The 21,283-nt window shown below is 56.1% G+C and overlaps 2 protein-coding genes and 1 non-coding gene across 6 annotated transcripts; all 3 read left to right on the top strand.

The window, feature by feature from the left end:
* Window positions 1–245: 245 nt before the first annotated feature.
* On the top strand, window positions 246–307 carry LOC112427157 (U7 small nuclear RNA). The gene has a single exon (XR_003018627.1). It is a non-coding gene; the product is annotated as a U7 small nuclear RNA (small nuclear RNA).
* A 98-nt stretch (window positions 308–405) lies between these two features.
* Window positions 406–2,385, top strand: C10H12orf57 (chromosome 10 C12orf57 homolog). 2 transcript variants are annotated; one of them, XM_011745662.3, is made up of 3 exons: window positions 406–619; window positions 893–982; window positions 2,155–2,385. In XM_011745662.3, the coding sequence occupies exons 1-3, from the start codon at window positions 568–570 to the stop codon at window positions 2,304–2,306; spliced, it is 294 nt and encodes a 97-aa protein (XP_011743964.1). In that variant the 5' UTR covers window positions 406–567; the 3' UTR covers window positions 2,307–2,385. The 2 variants fall into 2 exon arrangements, with proteins under 2 accessions (XP_011743964.1, XP_011743963.1); XM_011745661.3 differs by having other exon boundaries at window positions 893–1,069.
* Window positions 2,386–2,848: 463 nt separating this feature from the next.
* LOC105484215 (protein tyrosine phosphatase non-receptor type 6) lies at window positions 2,849–20,095 on the top strand. 3 transcript variants are annotated; one of them, XM_011745664.3, is made up of 16 exons: window positions 2,849–3,121; window positions 10,310–10,432; window positions 10,691–10,885; window positions 13,485–13,674; window positions 13,830–13,946; window positions 14,051–14,164; window positions 14,340–14,436; window positions 14,940–15,019; window positions 15,216–15,365; window positions 16,452–16,583; window positions 16,716–16,870; window positions 18,715–18,782; window positions 18,875–19,026; window positions 19,123–19,214; window positions 19,585–19,715; window positions 19,905–20,095. In XM_011745664.3, the coding sequence occupies exons 1-15, from the start codon at window positions 3,108–3,110 to the stop codon at window positions 19,697–19,699; spliced, it is 1,794 nt and encodes a 597-aa protein (XP_011743966.2). In that variant the 5' UTR covers window positions 2,849–3,107; the 3' UTR covers window positions 19,700–19,715; window positions 19,905–20,095. The 3 variants fall into 3 exon arrangements, with proteins under 3 accessions (XP_011743966.2, XP_011743965.2, XP_011743967.2); XM_011745663.2 differs by having other exon boundaries at window positions 2,857–3,121; window positions 19,585–19,724; XM_011745665.3 differs by lacking the exon at window positions 2,849–3,121 and adding an exon at window positions 8,771–10,221 and having other exon boundaries at window positions 19,585–19,724.
* The last annotated feature ends 1,188 nt before the right edge of the window (window positions 20,096–21,283 follow it).

Below are 21,283 nucleotides of genomic sequence, written 5' to 3'. Positions count from 1 at the left end.
GGGCTGTGACTGGCTGGTATCTCAACCAATCAGCATCGAACTCATTTGCATAGGCTGAGAGCAAATGTTCGCGAACTCTAGAAATGAATGACTTAAGTTCCTTAGAATATTCTTTTTCCTACCGAAAGTTACAAGATGCATCGTTGTTTATACAGTAATAGGAACAAGGAAAAAGCCACCTGAGTTCACCCTCACCAATTGTGGAGTTCATGCATATCCCTTCTTCTCTCTACACACATGCGCAGCAGTGTTACAGCTCTTTTAGAATTTGTCTAGCAGGCTTTCCGCTATTTGCCGGAAAGCCCCTTTCACATAGCTTGTTCATAACAGTAGAATCTGTTTAGTGCGCGCAATTTCCGTGAAGTTCTTTTAGTAGGTAGTTTTCCCGGTGCAAACGATGTTAGAAGGTTTGGATGCGAAGGTTCGGACCACGCCTGGGGGCTTCCGGCTACACCGGATGTTGTTTCCTTTCCGCCCCCATTGGTCTTGGGAACTGTTAGTAGGACGTGGCTCTTTCTTCCTGAGCTTTCCATTGATCTCCGCTGCACTTGCAGCTTCAGACGCCGTATGGCGTCCGCCGCGTCCCAACCCGCGGCCCTCAGCGCTGAGCAGGCAAAGGGTGAGAATAATCGTAGTCAACGCATGGGTTGCCGGTCCGGGGAGGATGCGGGCAGAGGATGTGGGGCGACAAACCTGGCTTCGTCCGCCGGGAAAACAGGGTAGGGGACGCCGGGTCCCGTCGTTCTAAGTGGGGCGCTTGCCCCCAAGACTCGGAATCTTATTGGGTTACCTATAGCCTCAATCCACTAATTCCCTGCGCTCTCCACTGGGCCCGCTCTCCGTTCTCCGACGCCTACCCGGGACGCCTCCCTGGGATGCTTCTGACGCGCAGTGGTCCTGGCGGAGGTGATCCAGGCGTTCTCCGCCCCTGAGAATGCAGTGCGCATGGACGAGGCTCGGGATAACGCGTGCAACGACATGGGTAAGATGCTGCAATTCGTGCTGCCCGTGGCCACGCAGATCCAGCAGGAGGTTATCAAAGCCTATGGCTTCAGCTGCGACGGGGAAGGTGGGTCAGACACGGGAAGGCGGGGGTTGGGTCGGGAGAGGGCGCCGGATCTGTGGGGCCCTGAGTGGTTGTCCCCTTTCTCGCCACACGGCGACAGTGTTGGCACTCAGAGCTCAGGGTCTACCCTGAGCTTGTGCCTCCGAGTTGCATTTTGTACAGGAGAGGTTCCGTATCCCTTATCCGAAATACTTGGGACCAGAAGTGTTTCGGATTTTTTCAGATTTCGGAATATTTACGTATACATGGATATCTTGGGGGATGGGACTCAAATCTGAACACGAAATTGTTTTGTTTCGTATACATACAGCTTAAGCACATAGCCTGAAGGTAATTTTATATAATAGTCTGAATAATCTTGTGCATGAGACAAAGTTTTGACTGCGTTTTGACTACAGTCCCCCCACCCCCACCCCCCACCATGAAGTCAGGTGTGGAATTTTCCATTTTTGGCTTCACACTGGCACTCAAATAATTTCAGATTTTGGGTTTTCTAATTAAGGATGGTCAACCTGTACTGTGAATCACATTATTATTACATTTTGTGATGAGGGAGCAAACGCTAATGGTGCAGACTTTTAGTAGTAGCAGAGCTGGACGTCAACGCTGTTGTGCCATCTTTTAGTGAGAGGTCTGCATTACAGCAGTGGCTGCAGTCTCTCCAGGGTGTTTCAGCTAATTTCTGTTTGGGGGTTGGTGGTTAAATTTTTGGTGAGATCCTGGTGTTCCCCAAAGGTGCTGACTGATTCAGCTCTGCTGCCCCATAGCCTTCCTGCGTTCCAGCTACAGACCTGGGGTCTCGTGTTCATTCATGGGGTTCCAGTGACTAAACTGCTAAAAGGGTTCACCTGAGAGCAAGAAGCACACTGCCTTGGGATATTTTCATTCACTGCATCCCATCTAGTTGTGCCCAGTGTAGACCAAGAAGTTGATCCAAACCACATAGGACAGAGGCGTGCATGCGTCCTGTTTTGCAAACAGCTGCCCAGCCAGTGGGGAAGCAGTTCATGCTTAAACTACCACCCCCTCCAGCTGTCTTACGCAGCTGGTCCTTGGAAGAAGCGTTGACCCTCCACTCCCTCTTGCAGGTGTCCTTAAATTTGCTCGCTTGGTCAAGTCCTATGAAGCCCAGGATCCTGAGATCGCCAGCCTGTCAGGCAAGCTGAAGGCGCTGTTCCTGCCTCCCATGACCCTGCCACCCCACGGGCCTGCTGCTGGTGGCAGCGTGGCTGCCTCCTGAGAGTTGGCCCTCCCTGTGCCCCTGCCAGGGAAGAAAAGGCCCTGATGTTCCAGACGATAATAAACGTGCCTGTGACTTAGCCTTGGTGTCAGTCTTTTGCAGACTTGACAACCCCCATCTCACCTTCCCAGATTCCCTCTGCCTTTCCAGGCCCCATCCCCATGTACAGCTCCTTCCTATACTCCTGGCTGGGCCTAACCCTGCTCCAGTGAGGGCCTGAGGCTCCTCCCCTTCCCCCAGGGCAGGGTGAGAGGCTGGACTGGGCCCTTCGACGCTCTGGGTGGGTGGGCGGGCCTGCACTGGGGACACCTCCTTCTCTGAGGAATTGGGCTGTTAGGACTTTCCCTTAGGCCCTTTGGTTTCCACCTACTGAGAGCTTTCCCCCATTGGTTGCTCTTCCCTCAGCCAGGGTTACTTCCTGGTCTTTGCTCCTACCCAGCGTCCGGCTGCTCTGTCAGCTTGAGCTCCAGGTGGAGCTCCAGGTGGCTCCTCCTCTCCGGAGGGAAGGGGGCCCTGGCCCAGCGGGCAGGCCTGCTGTACTCCCGCACTGGGGCTGCAGGGAAGCTGGCCACTGTGGGCGGTCTCAGGCCAGCCCCGCCCCACCTGTCCTTTTCCTGGAGACTATTAGTCCAGGGTTTGTCCCTGTGGTGCCATTGGCCTGGCAGGCTGGATCGAGGAGGAAGTGGCTGATTTCTGAGTGGTTCTTCCTCTCCTGGCTTGGGCCGCTGTGCACAGCTGTGCCCCTGGCTCAGCCCCGCCCCCTGTGGCCCTCCGCTGTGACTTCCCCATCCCTACAGAGAGATGCTGTCCTGTGGGTAAGTCCCAGGCACCACCTGGGTCCTAGTCTCCTGTTAGTTTTGGAGGGAGGGAGGGCCTTGTTGATGCTCACTCCATCATGTATGTGAGCGTGAGTGCGATCTGCCGCTGCCCTGCCATGCGCCTGCTTCTGGTCCCTATAAACCTTCCCCTTCCCGCAAAGTGTGAGGACCAGGACCCCCAGGCTCACTCATGCCCCTCTGCCCCATCTTTAACATTTTCCGCCTGACAAGTGTGTATCTGTTCTCTCCATTGCATTTCTACTTCCAGCCTCTGGGCTCCTGCTTCTGTCTCCTGCTTAGGACCTGTCCCCCGTGGGTAGCTCACAACACCTGAAACAGCAATCAGAGGCCACCCGCGAAGGCCCTCCCATGCCCAGCCAACTTCCCCGCTCTTCCCAACATCTGACTTTGGTCCCATCTTCCTTCCGTTTCCTTTCACTTCCCGTTCCCCTGCATCATTCATTCAACAGGTACGTGTTGAGCGTCTTGTTACACACCAGGTGTTGTTTAAGATGCTGGTAATACTGGAGTGAACAAGACAGACATGGTCCCTGCTCTCACGGAGCTTACATTCCAGTGGGAGGTTACAGACTGAACAAATAACCCAATAAATTGGATCATTGCAGATTCTCAGGAGTGTTATGCAGTAAGTGAAACAGCCTCGGCTGGGTGTAGTGGTTCACGCCTGTGATCCCAGCACATTGGGAGGCTGAGGCGAGACGATTGCTTGAGCCCAGGAGTTTGAGACCAGCCTGGCCATATAGTGAGACCCTGTCTCTACAAAAAATAAGAAATTAGCTGGGTGTGGTGGAATGCGTCTGTGGTTCCAGCTATGAGCCTGGGAGGTCAAGGCTGCAGTGAGTAGTGATTGCACCACTGCACACCAGCCTGGGCGACAGAGCGAGACCTTGTCTCAAAGAAAAAAAAATAAAATGAACCAGCTTCATGTGCTAGCAAGTGACTGGGTGTGCAGGTGACATTACTAGCTGGAGGGATCGGGGAGGCCTTCCCGAGGAGGTGACATTTGAGCTGAGACCTGCTTGAGGAGGAAGAGGAGCCAGCCATGTGATGTGGTGATCAAGGCCTGGGCAGAGGAGCATCCCTGGGGAGAGGAGATGGTGAGCACAAAGCCCTAATGTGGGAACAAACAAAAAAAGGACCGTGTGTCCGTGGCAGAGGGCCCTCGTGGAGCAGAGGCAGGGCCACGGCAGGTTAGACCTTGTTGGATCTGGGATGTTGAAAGTGAAAACCTGGCCAGATGAGGTGGTGCATGCCTGTGATCCCAGCACTTTGGAAGGCCGAGATGGGAGGATCGCTTGAGCTCAGGAGTTTAAAACAAGCCTGGGCAACATAGAGAGATTCCATCTCTATTAAAAAAAAAAAAAAAATACTGGGTATGATGGCCCAAGCATGTAGTAGTCCCAGCAGTTTGGGAGACTGAGGTGGGAGGATCACTTGAGCCTAGGAGTTCAAGACCACGCCAGGCAACACCCAGAGAGACCTCATCTCAACTATGACTACTACTACTACTAAATAGCTGGACATAGTGGCACGCACCTGTGGTCTCAGTTACTTGGGAGGCTGAGGCAGGAGGATCACGTGAGCCAAGGAGGTTGAGACTGCAGTGAGTTGTGATTGTGACACTGCACTTTTCAGCCCGGGTGACAAAGCAAGATTCTGTGTCAAAAAAAGAGAGAGAGAGAGAGAGGAAGGAAGGAAGGAAGAAAGGAAGGAGAGGAAGAAAGAAAAAAAGAGAAAGAAGGAAGAAAAGGAAAGCGAGAAAGAGGAAAGAAGAAAAAAAATAAAATAAAGAGAAAAAGAAAAAGTGACAACTGGCCAAAAGAAAGAAGAAAGAAAAAGTGACAACTGGCTGGGCGCGGTGGCTCACGCCTGTAATCCCAGCACTTTGGGAGGAGTTCGAGACCAGCCTGGCCGACATAGTGAAACCCTGTCTCAACTAAAGATACAAAAAAAGAAAAGAAAAGAAAAGAAAAAAAATTAGGTGGGCACAGTAGGGCGCACCTGTAGTCCCAGCTACTAGGGAGGCTGAGGCAGGAGAATTGCTCGAACCTGGGAGGCAGAGGTTGCAGTGAGCCAAGTCTGCGCCACTGTACTCCAGCCTGGGCGACAGGGAGAGACTCCATCCCCAAAAAAAATACAAAAAAGAAAAAGTGACAACCTGATTACAGAGTACTGGTGAGTTTGTGGGTGGGTGGCTCCCCAGCCCTGCTGATTCTTGCTTCTCACACTCACATCTGCTCCTGCCCCAGTGCACGTCTTGTCACTGTCGGCCCCACCGATGGGGTTCCAACTGAGTCTTCTGGTGCTTGATCCTTTCCGTGGTCATTTTCCTGCCAGGTAGCTTGGCCAGGCCTCCCCTGGTGCAGATTCCATCCTTGGTTTCTCAGCCTGGCCTTGAATGACCCTCTACGGCAGGGTCCCAACCTCTCAGAGCAGCTTTGCTCCAGCCACATAGCTTGCTCACAGCCAGGCACTGCACATGTGGACTCAGTGCGTGCCACCCCTTTGCCCTGATGCATGTTGCCTCTGGGGGAGCACTTCTTCCTCCACCTTCCATCATGGGCTGTGGTGGTGCCTATCCCATCTGACCCCGACGCTGTCTGCTGCGGTATGGTTGGTGGTGGAAAGGGCACCAGGCTCCGGCATCTGACATCCTTGTTTTACCCACCTTCCCACTCACTAGCTTGTGACCCTGGCCAATTACTTAACATCTCTGAGTGTTAGTTTCTATTTCTATAATTGGGTGAATAACACCTACTAAGTAGTGTTGGCCTGAGGATTAATACTATAATGTAAAAGCTGGCGGCACTGAAACCCTGCCACTTACCAGCTTTTCACATCAGTATTTGGGAAACATTGTTAAGCTCATTTGTCCACGGGGATTCTGAGGCTCAGAGAAGTTCACGAATTTTCTACAGATTATTTTGCTTTATTCGCCCTTCCAGACTGCCTATCTTCTTATATCACCGTTGATCTTGATCTGCATGGTTTTTAATTTTTTTTTTTTTGAGACGGAGTTTCACTCTGTTGCCCAGGCTAGAGTGCAGTGGCCCGATCTCGGCGCACTGCAACCTCCACCTCCTAGGTTCAAGCAATTCTCCTGCCTCAGCCTCCTGAGAAGCTGGGATTACCGGCGTGTACCACCACACCCAGCTAATTTTTGTATTTTCAGTAGAGTCGGGGTTTCACCATGTTGGCCAGGCTGGTCTCGAACTCCTGACCTCAAGTGATCTGCCCACCTCAGCCTCCCAAAGTGCTGGGATTACAGATGTGAGCCACCACGCCTGGCTTGGTTTTTAATTTTTTAAAAATTCACTGGGCCGGGCGCGGTGGCTCACGCCTGTAATCCCAGCACTTTGGGAGGCTGAGGCGGGCAGATCACGAGGTCAGGACATGGAGACCATCCTGGCCAGCATGGCGAAACCCTGTCTCTACTAAAAATACAAAAAAATTAGCCGGGCGTGGTGGCGGGCGCCTGTAGTCCCAGTTACTCGGGAGGCTAAGGCAGGAAAATGGCGTGAACCCAGGAGGTGGAGCTTGCAGTGAGCAGAGATCGTGCCATTGCACTCCAGCCTGGGCGACAGTGCGAGACTCCATCTCAAAAAAAAAAAAATCTTTTTTTTTATATTTATTTATTTTGAGATGGAGTCTCGCTCTGTCACCCAGGCTGGAGTGCAGCCGCCCAATATCGGCTCACTGCAAGCTCCGCCTCCCAGGTTCCAGCGGTTCTGCTGCCTCAGCCTCCTGAGTAGCTAGGATTACAGGCGCCTGCCACCGCGCCTGGCTAATTTTTGTATTTTTAGTAGAGACGGGGTTTCACTGTGTTGCCCAGCTGGTGTCGAACTCCTGACCTCAAGCGATCCTCCCACCTCGGCCTCCCAAAGTGCTGGGATTACAGATGTGAGTCACTGCATCCAGCTGTATTTTTATTTTTATTTTTATTTTTATTTTTTGAGACAGTGTCTCACTCTGTCACCCAGGCTGGATTACAGCGGCATAACCATGGCTCACTGCAGCCTTGACCACCCCACACTCAAGTGATCCTCCCATCTCAGTCTCTCAAGTACCTGGGGCTACAGGGGCTGTGCCACCACACCTGTATTTTTTGTAGAGACAGGTTTCCCAGGCTGGTCTCAAACTCGGGGTCAAGCAATCCACCAGCTTCACCCCCACAAAGTGCTGGGATTACAGGCGTGAGCCACTGCACCTGGCCTTGATCTCAACTTTTATCTTCCTGCTTCCAAGGAAATATTTTTTTCTTCTGAATTATCAGGCACTTACTTTTGTAATTCTTAGTCTCCCTGAGCTTGTTTCCTCCCATAAGAAAACGGGGAAAATTATTCCTACATCACAGGGCTGTCTGAGGCCTAAATGAGATCATGTATGTGAAAGTGATCTGCAAATCCCACACCACACCAAAGTCAGGGAGGTAGTTTTTCATTTTCCTGCCAAAGGATAGCAGAAACTGTACCTCTTGTCTGAGTTCTGCATCTTGGCTTGACACCCTTTAGAGAAATTCCTGCCTCTTCCATGGTTCAGGAAGAGGTGCCTAGTTAGTTTCTTCTGGGTACCTAGTTAGTTCCTTTCCACCAAGTGGGTTTAAGCCCTGGAAGGACAGTGTACTGAGGCCAGGGTGCAGTGGGTGTTTGGTGCTGAGCATGGACCTGAAACTTTGTGTGTGGTCAGAATTACATTCCACGCGTGGGGATGTGCACTGCACCAGGTATCTGTGTAGGTGGACATGGATGATGAGGTGCATGTGCCGTGACTATGTGTGCATCCTTGGCTGTGTATGACAAGCAGGCTGTGTGTGTAGGACCAGGAAGCTGTACTTGTGGCCAGGTATGTGCCTATGGACTGACAAGTTTGTTTGTTAGACACTTGCTCAGTGCCAGGCATCGCACTGGACTCTGAACACTGAGATGAGCGAGAGCACCAGTGGGTGTCCCGCACTGCAGCGCACTTTGCTGTGTTCTAGCTCCTTGGCGTTGGGCATGGGGGTTCCGTGGAGTTCTGGGGCTCCAGGGTGGTGTCCAAGCTGAAGAGGTAGTCAAAGCCGGACCATGCAATAAACCCACCAGGCAGATTCCCCAGGGCACCAGTGAGAGAAGAAAACCGGAAACAAATAGAACATAAAGGAAGAAGGAAAAGTGGAAAAGCCTTTTTTTGGGGGAAAACATTAATGTTTGTTGTTTCTAAAAATGATAAAGTAGTTATCATGGGAAAATTAGACTTGTTGGGCTTAAAACTTTATTTTTTTCTTATTTTAACTGAAGCAAACCATGCATAATGTTCATAAACATTAAGTACACAACAACCTGACTTCACTTTTTTTTTTTTTTTTTTTTTTTTTTTGAGATAGAGTCTTACTCTGTCACCAGGCTGGAGTGCAGTGGTGTGATCTCGGCTCACTGCAACCTCTATTTCCTGGGTTCAAGTGATTCTCCTGCCTCAGCCTCCCGAGTAGCTGGGATTACAGGCGCCCACCACCACGTCCAGCTAATTTTTTTGTATTTTTAGTAGAGAGGGGGTTTCGCCATGTTGGCCAGGATGGTCTCGATCTCCTGACCTCGTGATCCGCCAGCCTCGGCCTCCCAAAGTGTTGGGATTACAGGCGTGAGCCACCGCGCCCGGCCGACTTCACGTTTATACACACCCATGCAAAAAGCATCCAGGTAGAGACAAAGAGCCTTCCCTGCACCCTAAAAGTTTCCCAGAAATTGTTCCCAGTTAGCATATTTATTTTTGTAAAGGTAATGCATGCCCATCATATAACATTCAAAAAGGTATGTAGAGAACCAAGTGTCCCCCCAGCCCTGTCCTCTAGCCACCCAGTTTCCCTCCCTAGGGGAAGCCATCAATATGTGTTTCTTCTGTATCCCCTGTTGAGCTTCTTTTCCTCATTTTGGTTTGGCGGTGTTGGCGTTTGTATTTGGAATTACAGGCAGGGAGCATCATATACCTTAGTGTTTAGGGCCTCTAAGATGAACCAGCCCTGAGAAAATCAGCCATGGCGAGGACCTTGGTCCCCAGCCCCCCGGAGATAGGCCCCCTGGTGGGAGTCCTGGGGCGGGGCAGAGGCCTAGGGACAAGAATCAGAAAGGACCCAAGTTTGACAGGGCTGCTCAGGGTCATGCTGTCCATCCCTCTGCCACAGTGGCATGGACAAAACGCATATGTTGGTTACAGAAGTGCACCCTTCTCTCTTGCAAGCACTGGCAAGGTCTTAACTATCAGTCTCCCGCTCCCATGGCAGCCCCTTTGCACAAGGAGGCTCTTAATCTCTGTTCTTTGAAGCCCTGAGGGCTGGTGTATAGGAGTTCAAAGCATTGGCTTTGGAACCGGCCTGTCTGGGTTTGAATCCTGGCACTGCAGCTGACTCACTGAGGGGCTCAGGCAATGCCTTACCCTTCCTGAGCCTCAGGTTCCTTGTCTGTGAGATGATAAAGATAGCCCCTATTTCATAGGGCTGTGGTGAGAAATCAATCAGACGAGGCATGTGAACGCCATTATAGCACAGCACCCGGCATCCAGCAGGACTCACTCGCTGACAGCTGTCACCGCCATCATTGTCATTAGCGTGGGCCAGGGAGGGCTGTGTAAAAGCAGCTGGTGGAGGAGGAAGAGATGCCGTGTGAGCGTCTCGGTTCACATGCATGAAGTATGATCTGGGCCTGGAGTGTGCAGTGCACACGTGTGTCCTTACTGCATGTGTTGTCACATGTGTGCAATGCCATGCTCCTAAGCCTTTGATTGCAGACGTGTGGGAAGTGGGCCCCGTCCCCACCCCCAGTGCCACCGTGCTCTGCTTCTCTTCCCTTGCTCTGCTCTAAAACGAGAAGTGCAAGTGAGTTCCCCCAAGGGGTCGGCCGCGCCTCTTCCTGTCCCCGCCCTGCTGGCCGCCCCAGGCCAGTGGAGTGGCAGCCCCAGAACTGGGACCACCAGGGGTGGTGAAGCGGCCTGGCACTGGGAGCTGCATTTGAGGCTTAGTCCCTGAGTTCTCCGCCTGCCCAGACTAGCTGCACCTCCTCATTCCCTGCGCCCCCTTCCTCTCCGGAAGCCCCCAGGATGGTGAGGTAAGGGCCTGCCACCCACGGTAGACAGGAGGCAAGGGTGCCTGGTGCCCACGGGACCCCTCCTCACTGCCCTGCCTGGGCCGCCCAGGTGGTTTCACCGAGACCTCAGTGGGCTGGATGCAGAGACCCTGCTCAAGGGCCGAGGTGTCCATGGCAGCTTCCTGGCTCGGCCCAGTCGCAAGAACCAGGGTGACTTCTCGCTCTCTGTCAGGTAGGTGCCCCCACCCCCGGCGTTTTGGCCACTGTCTTGTGCCATCCAGGCCCTGAACCACTCATTCCTGGTTCCCCGTGGCAGTGCCGACTCCCCGACCCCCACGTCCCGTCTGTGCCCTCGCGCCCCACCCCCGCCCTCCCCACCCCTGTCTGTGCCCACCCATGCCCATGTGTGCCCCCACCCAGGACCTCAGCCGATCCCTGCCCTCCTGCTTTACTCCCGCACCGACTGGCCTCACCGCCTGGTGCCCTGCAGGGTGGGGGATCAGGTGACCCATATTCGGATCCAGAACTCAGGGGATTTCTATGACCTGTATGGAGGGGAGAAGTTCGCGACGCTGACAGAGCTGGTGGAGTACTACATTCAGCAGCAGGGCGTCCTGCAAGACCGCGACGGCACCATCATCCACCTCAAGTACCCGCTGAACTGCTCTGATCCCACCAGTGAGAGGTGAGGCCTCTGTACCCCCGCCACTCGCAAGCAGGGGTGAGTCGGCTCCCGCCCTGAGCGGCCAGGGAGACAGGGAGCCTGGCACCCGGCACTGCCTGCCCTCCATCCCCTCCCCTCCCCGCACTGGCTGGGGCTCTCAGTGTCCCTCCTTCATGCTGTCCTGTGGCCTGGTGTCTCAGAGCCTAACCTACCACCCTTTCCACCTAACCCCGAGGAAGCCAGAGAAAGCTGCCTTGCCCTATACCAGGGGCCCTGGCCGCTGCAGCCCAGGTCCCACTAGACACAGGGAGGCCACTGCTGGTGGCCAGCATATCGTGCCGGCCAGCTCTGTTGTTAGAAAGCTCTTCTTCCTCTGGAAGCCAGCCTGCCCTCCTCCGTCTGCCTCTCACCCCAGTGCATGTTAGGACAGTGAGGAGCTGACACTGCGGATGAGGATGGGGATGAACGGTTGCCAGGACACTTGATACCTTGTCCCAGCCGCCCAGTGGGGATGGGTCTGTCCTGTGGGGTCAAATACAGAGATCACTGAAAGCAGGATGTGAAGTGTTCACCTGTGTAAAGGGTCTCGCACTGTCCCAGGCACAGAATAATACTCCAGGCATTTCCTTCCTGTGCCCTCCTCGACTCCTCCTGTGGTCTTCCAAAGGCATGGATGGGGGGCTGGGGAGCTTTGAACACTCCTCAGGACACCATAGCTCTTTTCAGCAGCCACATCTCAATGCCAGATCCTCTTAAAGGGCAGCGGAATAACGCTAGGGGGTTTTCACACGGACCCCTGGGCCAAGCCGACTTGCCCTTGCCCTGCATTCGTGGATCGATTGTTGAAATGATTGGGAAACTTGCTTCTGCCAGCTTGCAGCCTTTCTTAGATTCGGGCCTCCAAACTGCATCAATATTTTTGGTCAAGTCACTGATTGAAACTTAGAGCTGGATTCGGTCGCGGTACAGCCCTGTGGCCCACCTGGGAGGCCTCCTTTCCTGGATCTGCCTCCTTCAAGGCCTTCCTCATCTGAGCCTCACATGGCTGGCTCTATGTCTGCCCCCTGCCCTTCCTCTTCCCCACTGCAACACTCAGGGGGCTTCTGCCAGCGAGACCCTCTAAAGCTCATGTCCTCTGTTTCTCCTTGCCTCAAGCTAGGAGGAGGAGGACGGGCTGACCAGTGCCTAGAGTTGGAAGAGAGGAGCAGGGCCCCAGGAGGCCCCTGCAGAGGAGGCTGAGGCCTGGGTTCAAAGAGAAGAGAGAGAAGGAAGGGAGGGCAGTGCTGGGGCAGGAGGTTAAGACCGGGGAAGCCACACTGAAGGCCCTTTTGGGTGACCCATCCCAGGAGCCAGTGTCACCCCCGAACCTGGGAGTGTGTGAGAGACTTTCTCCCAGGTTCTGCTGTGTCCCCTGCCTTGTCTGTGGCACCTCCTTCTCTGCGGGAATTTGCATCTGTCCCTCGGTGGCTCTGCGCTTCCTGTGGTCAGCCTGACATTTGCATGGAGACTTCCTCATCCTGGGGCCCAAGGGAAGGGGCTCAGCCCCCTCCCTGCTGCCTGGGGTCCTAGCCTGTCCCCAGGTGGTGGGCTGAAGTGGCCTAATGGGGTATGGAGGCTCTGGGGGGTCTCTCGGCTGGAGTCACCTCTGGGCAGGGGTGAGATGGGTTGGGACAGACTGGTCCTCCCCTCTTCCCCCCATCCCTGCGGTTGGAAAATTTGCCCGCCCTCCCCTTGTCCCTGGGCTGAGGAAACCTCACAACCTCACTTCTCACTCTCTCCCCAGAAGGAGTTTTGTGTTTTTTCCATCACGTGGTTTCCTGTGGGGCAGGGCATTGTGGGGCTACAGTTTCCTCCTGGGAAAGGGGTGTGCTTTGGGGAAAGGGCTTAGTTCTGCTTTCTGCCCCGACAGCCCCTTTGAATCCCTTTGAACCCTTTTGAACCCTGGGCTCCCCTTCAGTGACATCATCCAGGGCACCCCAGAGCCCCCTACACCACTCTTTCCCCAGTGGGGTTGTCCTCCCCGCCTCCCTGGGGGAGCGCACCCCATTGGCCTTCCTTGTGACTTGTGTCTCTCTGTCCATCTCCCGCCACTCCCTGTGGTGTGGCCTTGGTCTGTGTTTCTCTTTGCCTCTGGTCTCTGCCGGGGCACAGCCTGATCCTTCATGGAGACTCTTCCTTAGTTTCCCTCTTCCAAATATTTGGAATATTGCCAGCCCTTCTGCCTTTCAGAGGTGGTCTCTGGGTTCAAAGCCTGGTCAGAATTCTGGGGGCTAAGATAGCTTGAGCCTGGGAGGTCAAGGCTGCAGAGAGCAATAACCGTGCCCCTGCACTCCAGCCTGGGCAACAGAGCTCTGGAGGCTTGCCTTGGAGACCATCAGGGGCCCTAGGCCAGTGAGTAACAGCTCAGCGTCAGTTTCCTCATCTATAAAATGGGGGTAATATCATACCCAGCCCTCGGCATGTTTGTGAGAGGCATCAATACGATGGTGGATTTGGAACCATCTAGCGCAGTGCCTGGCCACAGTAGGTGCTTGATTTCCTGCCCCTCTCTGTGAATATCTTTGCTCAGCGCCTTCCCCTGTGGCCTGGGTCTCACCTTCCCTGACGCTGCCTTCTGTAGGTGGTACCATGGCCACATGTCTGGAGGGCAGGCAGAGACGCTGCTGCAGGCCAAGGGCGAGCCCTGGACATTTCTTGTGCGTGAGAGCCTCAGCCAGCCTGGAGATTTTGTGCTATCTGTGCTTAGTGACCAGCCCAAGGCTGGCCCAGGCTCCCCGCTCAGGGTCACCCACATCAAGGTCATGTGTGAGGTAAGGCAGCCAGGTGGTGGGGGAGCCTCTGCTGAGGCTCCTGTCTGTGACCGCAGTGTGGGTGGCAGGGAGGGTCTGCCTGGGCTTGAATTCAAGGCTGGGGCTCAGGGAGGGAGACTCGAGCCCTGTGAGTGGCCTTATTTGGCTCCCTCCAGGGTGGACGCTACACAGTGGGTGGTTCAGAGACCTTCGACAGCCTCACGGACCTGGTGGAGCACTTCAAGAAGACGGGGATTGAGGAGGCCTCAGGTGCCTTTGTCTACCTGCGGCAGGTCAGGCGGGGACCCAGCTGCTTCCTCCCTTCCCCTGAGCTGTCCCCCAGGTGTGAGCTTCTGAGACCTCTGAGTTGCTGACTTCTCGCTCTCCCCTATCCCAGCCGTACTACGCCACGAGGGTGAATGCGGCTGACATTGAGAACCGAGTCTTGGAACTGAACAAGAAGAAGGAGTCCGAGGATACAGCCAAGGCTGGCTTCTGGGAGGAGTTTGAGGTGCATGGTGGGGAACCGGCAGGGCTGGGGCAGCTGAGGCGGTGGCGGCCGCGTGGGGCCCCAGGCGGACACCTTCCTCCCCTTGCCCACCTCTGCTCCTGACCCACCCCACGTGAGCTCCCCTGATGGGTGCTCTCCCTGGGAGGTGATGCTCATTTCCTCACCCACATCTCAGAGTTTGCAGAAGCAGGAGGTGAAGAACTTGCACCAGCGTCTGGAAGGGCAGCGGCCAGAGAACAAGGGCAAGAACCGCTATAAGAACATTCTGCCCTGTGAGCACCCAGCCTGCCCCATTCACCCAGGAGACCGCCCCACCCCAGCCACTGCCCCTGCCCCATTCACCCAGGAGACCTCCCCTGCTGCAGCCGCTGCCCCTGCCCCATTCACCCAGGAGACTGCCCTGCCCCAGCCGCCGCCCCTGCCCCATTCACCCAGGAGACCGCCCCGCTCCAGCCGCCGCCCCTATCTCACAGGTCTCCACCCTCCACTCCAGGAGGGGCCATCTCCCCACACCCCTTCTCCAAAAGGCCTCTACTCCTCCCAGAAGTGCCTCCCCACCATCAGCAGGCAGGCTGCCCCATGCTCCCAACCTCCTTCTTGTGAATCCCCTCACTCCCTCCGTACAGATGATCCCCCACCCCTGCTGCCCACAGTCCCCCGCAAGCCTCATGGCTTCTGAGACCAGAACGGCCTGTTAGCTCAGGAGGGTCTGACGCAGGTGTGGTGAGTCCCTGGCTGACCCAGGCCATCTCGCCTCCTCTCCACCCACTCCCAGTTGACCACAGCCGAGTGATCCTGCAGGGACGTGACAGTAACATCCCGGGGTCCGACTATATCAATGCCAACTACATCAAGGTCAGTGGTGTGGGTCATGTGGGAGGAGAGGCTGGGCCCTGGGAATTCCCTGTCTGGTGGGGGACCCTAGATCCAGAGACACCTGGGCAAAGCCAAAGCTGGCTTCTTGCATGGGTGAGGGAAGCAGTGGTTCAGGCCCTGTGCTGGGCTGAGGGGCTCACTGTTTTGGGGTGCGTCTCTCCACGCTTGTGTCCAGAACCAGCTGCTAGGCCCTGATGAGAACACTAAGACCTACATCGCCAGCCAGGGCTGTCTAGAGGCCACGGTCAACGACTTCTGGCAGATGGCATGGCAGGAGAACACCCGCGTCATCGTCATGACCACCCGAGAGGTGGAGAAAGGCCGGGTAGGGCACCCCGCCCCATCTCCACATCCGTGCCCCGTCCTTGTGGTCATACCATTAAGTCAAAGAACCATCAGATGCCAGAGCAGAAAGGGATCTCGGGGGTGAGGGTCCAGCCTTGTTGGGAAACTGAGGGCTAGTGACAAAGTCTCGACTACACGATGCAACCCCCAGATCCCTGCATGCACCCGTGGGCTCTTCTGAGCTCCAGACCCAGGTTTTAGGCTGTCCTCCTTCCTCCTACACCTTCCCCACCTGTCTGCATCCAGGCCCCTCCTGTCCTCCCTGCCCCATAGATGTCTGTGGAGTCTGCCCCTCACTCTGCAGCCTCCCCTTACACAGCACCCTCTGTGCTGCCGTTGAAGTGATGCCATCCGTGACAAACTGGGTCGAGTTCCTTCCTCTCTGAAATCTCTTCCATGGCTCCTGGTCACCTTTGGGATAAAGTCACACTCGAAGGCCTGGCGTTCAAGGCCTGGTGGTTTCCCTCTGACTCCCACGCTTCTCTTGAAGGCTCACCGCTCCCAGCAGCCGCGGCTCTTTCAGGTTCCCAGCCTTTCTTTGCACAAGCTCTTTTCTGCTAGGAAATGACTCTCTCTCCACACTGTCTCTGCCCGGCAGATGCCTCGTGTTTGAAGACACAGCTGAAGCGCTGCCTTCTCTGTGAATTCAGGTCTTGTTTTCTCCAGGACCTAGAGGGCGAGTTTCCTCGTTCCCAGCCACACTCCTCAGCGTGGCGTCTCCCCGGTCACTTGTCTCTGTGAGCTCCTCCAGGCACAGGGGCACAGACTGGGTGTTAGCTGTGTCTGTGACTACAGCCTGGTTTGCACGGCTTCGGGCACAACGCCTGCCTCGGCAATGTTTGTTGAATGACAAATGGATGTACCAGTAAAGCGGCTGGCCAGGTCGCACCACCTGTTGGTGGCTGATCTGAGACAAGAGCCCAGGTCTCCTGCCTCTCTGCCAGCTCATCCATCCATCCAACAAACGTTTGGGCCGGTGCCAGGCACTCAGAACCTAGAGCGGGACCTGGGATGGGCCACAGCGCCCTGCTCTGTGCCTCATCCCCACCCGACCCTCCCTTTCCAGAACAAATGTGTCCCATACTGGCCCGAGGTGGGCACTCAGCGCGTTTATGGGCCCTACTCTGTGACCAACTGCGGGGAGCATGACACGACCGAATACAAACTCCGCACCTTACACGTCTCCCCACTGGACAATGTGAGCGGCCCCCACTCCCTGCCCTGCTCCGGGAGTCCCTCCCGGACTTGTTCTCCTCTCTGGTTGGGTAGGGCGAGACAGGTGGGGTGTTCCGAGGGAGCAGGGGGCACTGACCCTGTGTCCTCGGCCCAGGGGGACCTCATTCGGGAGATCTGGCATTACCAGTACCTGAGCTGGCCCGACCATGGGGTCCCCAGTGAGCCTGGGGGTGTCCTCAGCTTCCTGGACCAGATCAACCAGCGGCAGGAAAGTCTGCCTCATGCAGGGCCCATCATCGTGCACTGCAGGTGAGGATGATAATCCTGATGGTAGTAGTGGCCGCTGAGAAGTAAATACTGCTAAGTGCCATGAGCGTTATAAGCAACATACACGTTAGCTCACACGATTAGTGCCTTCCGCTCACTCCCAGCTTCTTCTGGGTCCCCTCATGGCTCCAGACCCCTGGGTGGAACGTGGCTGGAACCAGCCCCACTTTGGCCCTCTGCCTGTGGTTGTCTTCCTCAGAGCCCTCCCCAGATGTACCATCTCGCCCAACCCTGCCAAATACAGAGGAGGAACCTGGGACCCAGTTGCTGGCCAGGCCCAAGCTAGGCAGGGCAAGGCCGGGCAGGCACCCACAGTAGGCCTGGGTCCTGGCTGCTCCGCTTTCTCTCCAGGTCTCACTCCGTTGGTTTCTTCTCGCCTCCCAGGAACATCCATGGGGCTTGTGCTCCCCGTTCCTCCTCTTTTTCCATCGGTAGACCCAGGGCTTTGGCTTGTTCCTGACTCCGCCCTCTCTCCCAGCTTCCCCAGGCAGCGCCCCATCCTGGCCCCCAGGGCTGTGTGGGGATGGACAATGCCTTTTTGGGGGTGCACATAGCTCCTCTATCTACCCTCATGTTTGTGATCAGGAGACCCTGGTAAGGTGCAGAGGTGGGGGCCTCAAGGAGGAGCAAGGGTCCCACAGATGAGCCCACTGAGCCCGCCTGGCCTGGGTGGATGAGAGGCAGCGGGTGCAGGGCCCCTCCGCTTACCAGCTGCGTGATCTTGGACAAATTACTTAACTTTTCTAACCCTCAGCTTCCTCCTCTGTAAAATCAGGACCTCAGGGTTGTAGTGAGAACTCAATGAGACCCTGTCGTTGCAGCTGGAATTCCGTCAGCCCTCAAACACGGGGCGCTGTTACTGGTTTAGTAACTCACGTCAGGCAGAGAATGGGGGAAATGAGAACCTGCCTTGCTCTGGTCCCTTCCCACTCCCACCGTGGACCCCAGGCCTGCGACAGTCTCTGGCTTCCTCCTCTTCCCCCAGCAGCTGTTTGTCCTGGGACAAGTCAGCTGAATCTAGAGGTGCCCCCGACGGGCTGTCTCGGGGACCCGGCTCTGTCCTCTGCTCTCTCAGAGACAGGCCCATCCCCGAGAGCTACCCTCCTGCTCACCCGCCACACACACATCACACACTTCTTGGAAGCCCCGTGGCCTTTATTTAGACGTTACAGGAAGGAAGTGGGTGTGGGGGGTTATTTTTGACAATCTGGGTTTGAAATTAGACAGTGCGACTCAGGGCATCAGCCTGATGGGCCCAGCCGAGGGTGGGCCTGGGGTCTCCCTGGCGTCTGTTTGCCCAGGGGTGGGAAAGAAGAGAAGCTTCCTACGGCCCTGCTCCTCCGAGCGCCCTGACCTGGCGCGCCTGCACCCTGCTGTCTCAGGGGTGTCCTTTTCCTGATGTCAGGGTTTGAAGAAAAACGAAGTGAACCGTGCTGAGAGACGCGCCAGATCTCCTGCAGGGAGAGGCGGGGAGGGCTCAGGGTACCTGGGAGCCGACAGGATAGTGGTGGGATTTGGGGGTCCCAGGTCTTCCGGGGTGGGGGCAGCCACTCACCGGGAGTGGGGAGTCGGCGCGAGGAGTGGAGGAGGGAAGGATGGTGGCAGCCGGGGAGACGGCGTCAACACCACAGAGCCAGAGTGGAGCGCGCCCATGCAGAGCTGGGCAAATGTCCGTCGTCACTTGCCCGGTGACCCTGGGCACATTCCCTCCCATCACTGGAGGCTCAGGCTGCTCCTGTGGTGCCTGGGGCTGGAGCTGAGCACTGGGTACCCCCCTTCCCGGGAGGGCTTGACTGGCCTCTGACCGTACCCCCGTCTTTCCCCAGCGCCGGCATTGGCCGCACGGGCACCATCATTGTCATCGACATGCTCATGGAGAACATCTCCACCAAGGGTGAGGGGCACCTGGGGGCTTGGGAGTGGGGCTGAGCAGCCTCTCGGTGTCTGCCTATGCCTGGACCTGAGGTTTGACTGCCCCCCACCCAGGCTTGGACTGTGACATTGACATCCAGAAGACCATCCAGATGGTGCGGGCGCAGCGCTCAGGCATGGTGCAGACAGAGGCGCAGTACAAGTTCATCTACGTGGCCATTGCCCAGTTCATTGAAACCACCAAGAAGAAGCTGGAGGTCCTGCAGGTGTGTGCAGAGCAGGGCCTGGGGGGCTGCAGTGCGGGGCAGGCGCCACCTAGCCGTGCTGGGACCACCACCCTCCCACCATCCCTCTGTCCATAGTCGCAGAAGGGCCAGGAGTCGGAGTATGGGAACATCACCTACCCCCCAGCCATGAAGAACGCCCATGCCAAGGCCTCCCGCACCTCGTCCAAGTGAGTGGCCCTGACTGCCACCGCCCGGCATCCACCCCTTTGTCCTGCCCAACCCGATCCTCACTTTCTGGAGAGGACAAGTGTCACAACTGGGGGGGCCTGGCTTCAAGTTCAGGCTTGGGTCTCACCCTTTCTATTCATAAGCATTTCCCGAGTGCCCACCACGTGTGGGCCTCTGCTAGGTACCAGCCATGCACTCCTGTATGAGATGTAGCCTCTGTCCTCTAGGAGCTTGGAGTCTAGTGCGGGGACAGTGGCTGGGTCACCTGTGAGATGGGGTGGCCAGAGGGGGCTGCCAGTGCCGAGTCCCCCGCGCTGTCTCCTGACCTGCACCCACTGCCTGTACTTGCCCCCCTGCACCCCGCTGCAGACACAAGGAGGATGTGTATGAGAACCTGCACAGTAAGAACAAGAGGGAGGAGAAAGTGAAGAAGCAGCGGTCAGCAGACAAGGAGAAGAGCAAGGGTTCCCTCAAGAGGAAGTGAGCGGCGCTGTCCTCAGGTGGCCATGGTACAGCTCTTCTGCCTGGGTGTCCTCCCGGCCCTGCCCCGTGTCCTTGGCTCCACTGCCTTCCCTGGGTGGATGGGGTGGCCGTAGCCTCACTCTGTGCTTCCCAGATGCCCCAGACCTTCTTGTTCCCCCTCCAGGTTCCAGCCACCCTCTCACTCCCTCACTCGCTTCTCTTGGCAGCCTCAGCCCTGAACCTGCGGAAGCCTTCCACGGTGGACAGACTCACAACGTGAACCTAGGAGCGTCCCATTCTATTGTAATTTAAATGGCTGCATCCCCCCCACCTCTCCCTGACCCTGTATATAGCCCAGCCAGGCCCCAGGCAGGGCCAACCCTTCTCCTCTTGTAAATAAAGCCCTGGGATCACTGTGTGTCGCCTCTGAGCGCTTTGCTTGCCCAGTGAATGGTTGTGAGTGGGCGGCCGGAGGGCAGGATGGGTAACCGTGCGTGCCTTCGCGTGAAAGCTCCGCCTTCTGTCAGATGGACGTGGGTCGGGGCTCCGCCTCACACGTGGGAGGGTGACTGTGGGCGAAGCTCCCCAGTCTCCTTCTTTAAAATGGAGGGCGATCATAACAAGGTGGTTATGAAAAGCACCGAGATGACGGCTGACGATAAGACGGGCACAGTGACTCACCACAAGCTCGCCATGTGCCCAGGCACTAAAAGACTACACACGATAGTTCAGTCTAGGCACTTTTATCATTCTCATTTTACAGTGGAGGAAACTGAGGCACAGAAAGACTAAGTAACTTGGTCACTTGCCCAAGGTCACAGGGTTATGGAACAGTGAAGCTGGGATTTGAACCCAGGCCGTCTGGCCCCAGAGTCCACACTCCTTACCCTGGAGTTGCAGCTGGGGCCACCCTCAGGGGGGCCTGATCACACTCCCCTGATGCCGACTTCCAGATCTGAACTAAGAAGAGTAGTTAACAGCCGGAAGCGCAGACCCGAGGCCAGCCCTGCTGCGTCCCCTCTGGCGGGAACAGGGACTGGCTCCTCAGTGCACCCAGGTGCGCCCAGCTCCTCCCCTCACCCAGGCTGCTGCCGCCCTTATCCTTTTGGGCAGAGTTTGAAGAGCTGGCTGGCTTGAAGATTGCTTTGTTTTTTGGTCCCCTCTTCCTTCCCCCATGTCAGGATTGGTGTTTCTTCTTTATTTGAAACACTGGTCTCCTGGGGAGTAAAGCCGGTGGGACTCATCCCTCAGGAAGGGCTGGCGCCCACTCCCGGAAAGGCTGAGACGGCACAGGTTCCAAAGCCCAGAGGCTGGGCGTGCATTATTCAGCAAGTCCTTCTTATAGAGGCCCCGGCACCACAGGCATTCGCAGTCCCCCGAATTGGAATTTAGGCTGGTCAGGGAGACAGATTCACAACCCGATCACAAGCATCAAATAATTGCTGGCGGGTATTAAGAAGGAAGCAAACAAAGACCGAGAGAGAGAACAGCTAGGGATTGAGCAACACAATAGCTCCCTGGGGCTACGGCCCTCCAGGGCGCGGGTGGGGCAATCACCTGTCGGGCTCAGGTCCCCGCTCCCAGCAACGCCCTTTCTATCCCAGCC

The sequence above is a fragment of the Macaca nemestrina genome, chromosome 10, assembly GCF_043159975.1.
Source record: "Macaca nemestrina isolate mMacNem1 chromosome 10, mMacNem.hap1, whole genome shotgun sequence".
In the NCBI taxonomy this organism is placed as follows: Eukaryota; Metazoa; Chordata; class Mammalia; order Primates; family Cercopithecidae; genus Macaca; species Macaca nemestrina.
This window is presented reverse-complemented; position numbering and strand designations above follow the sequence as displayed.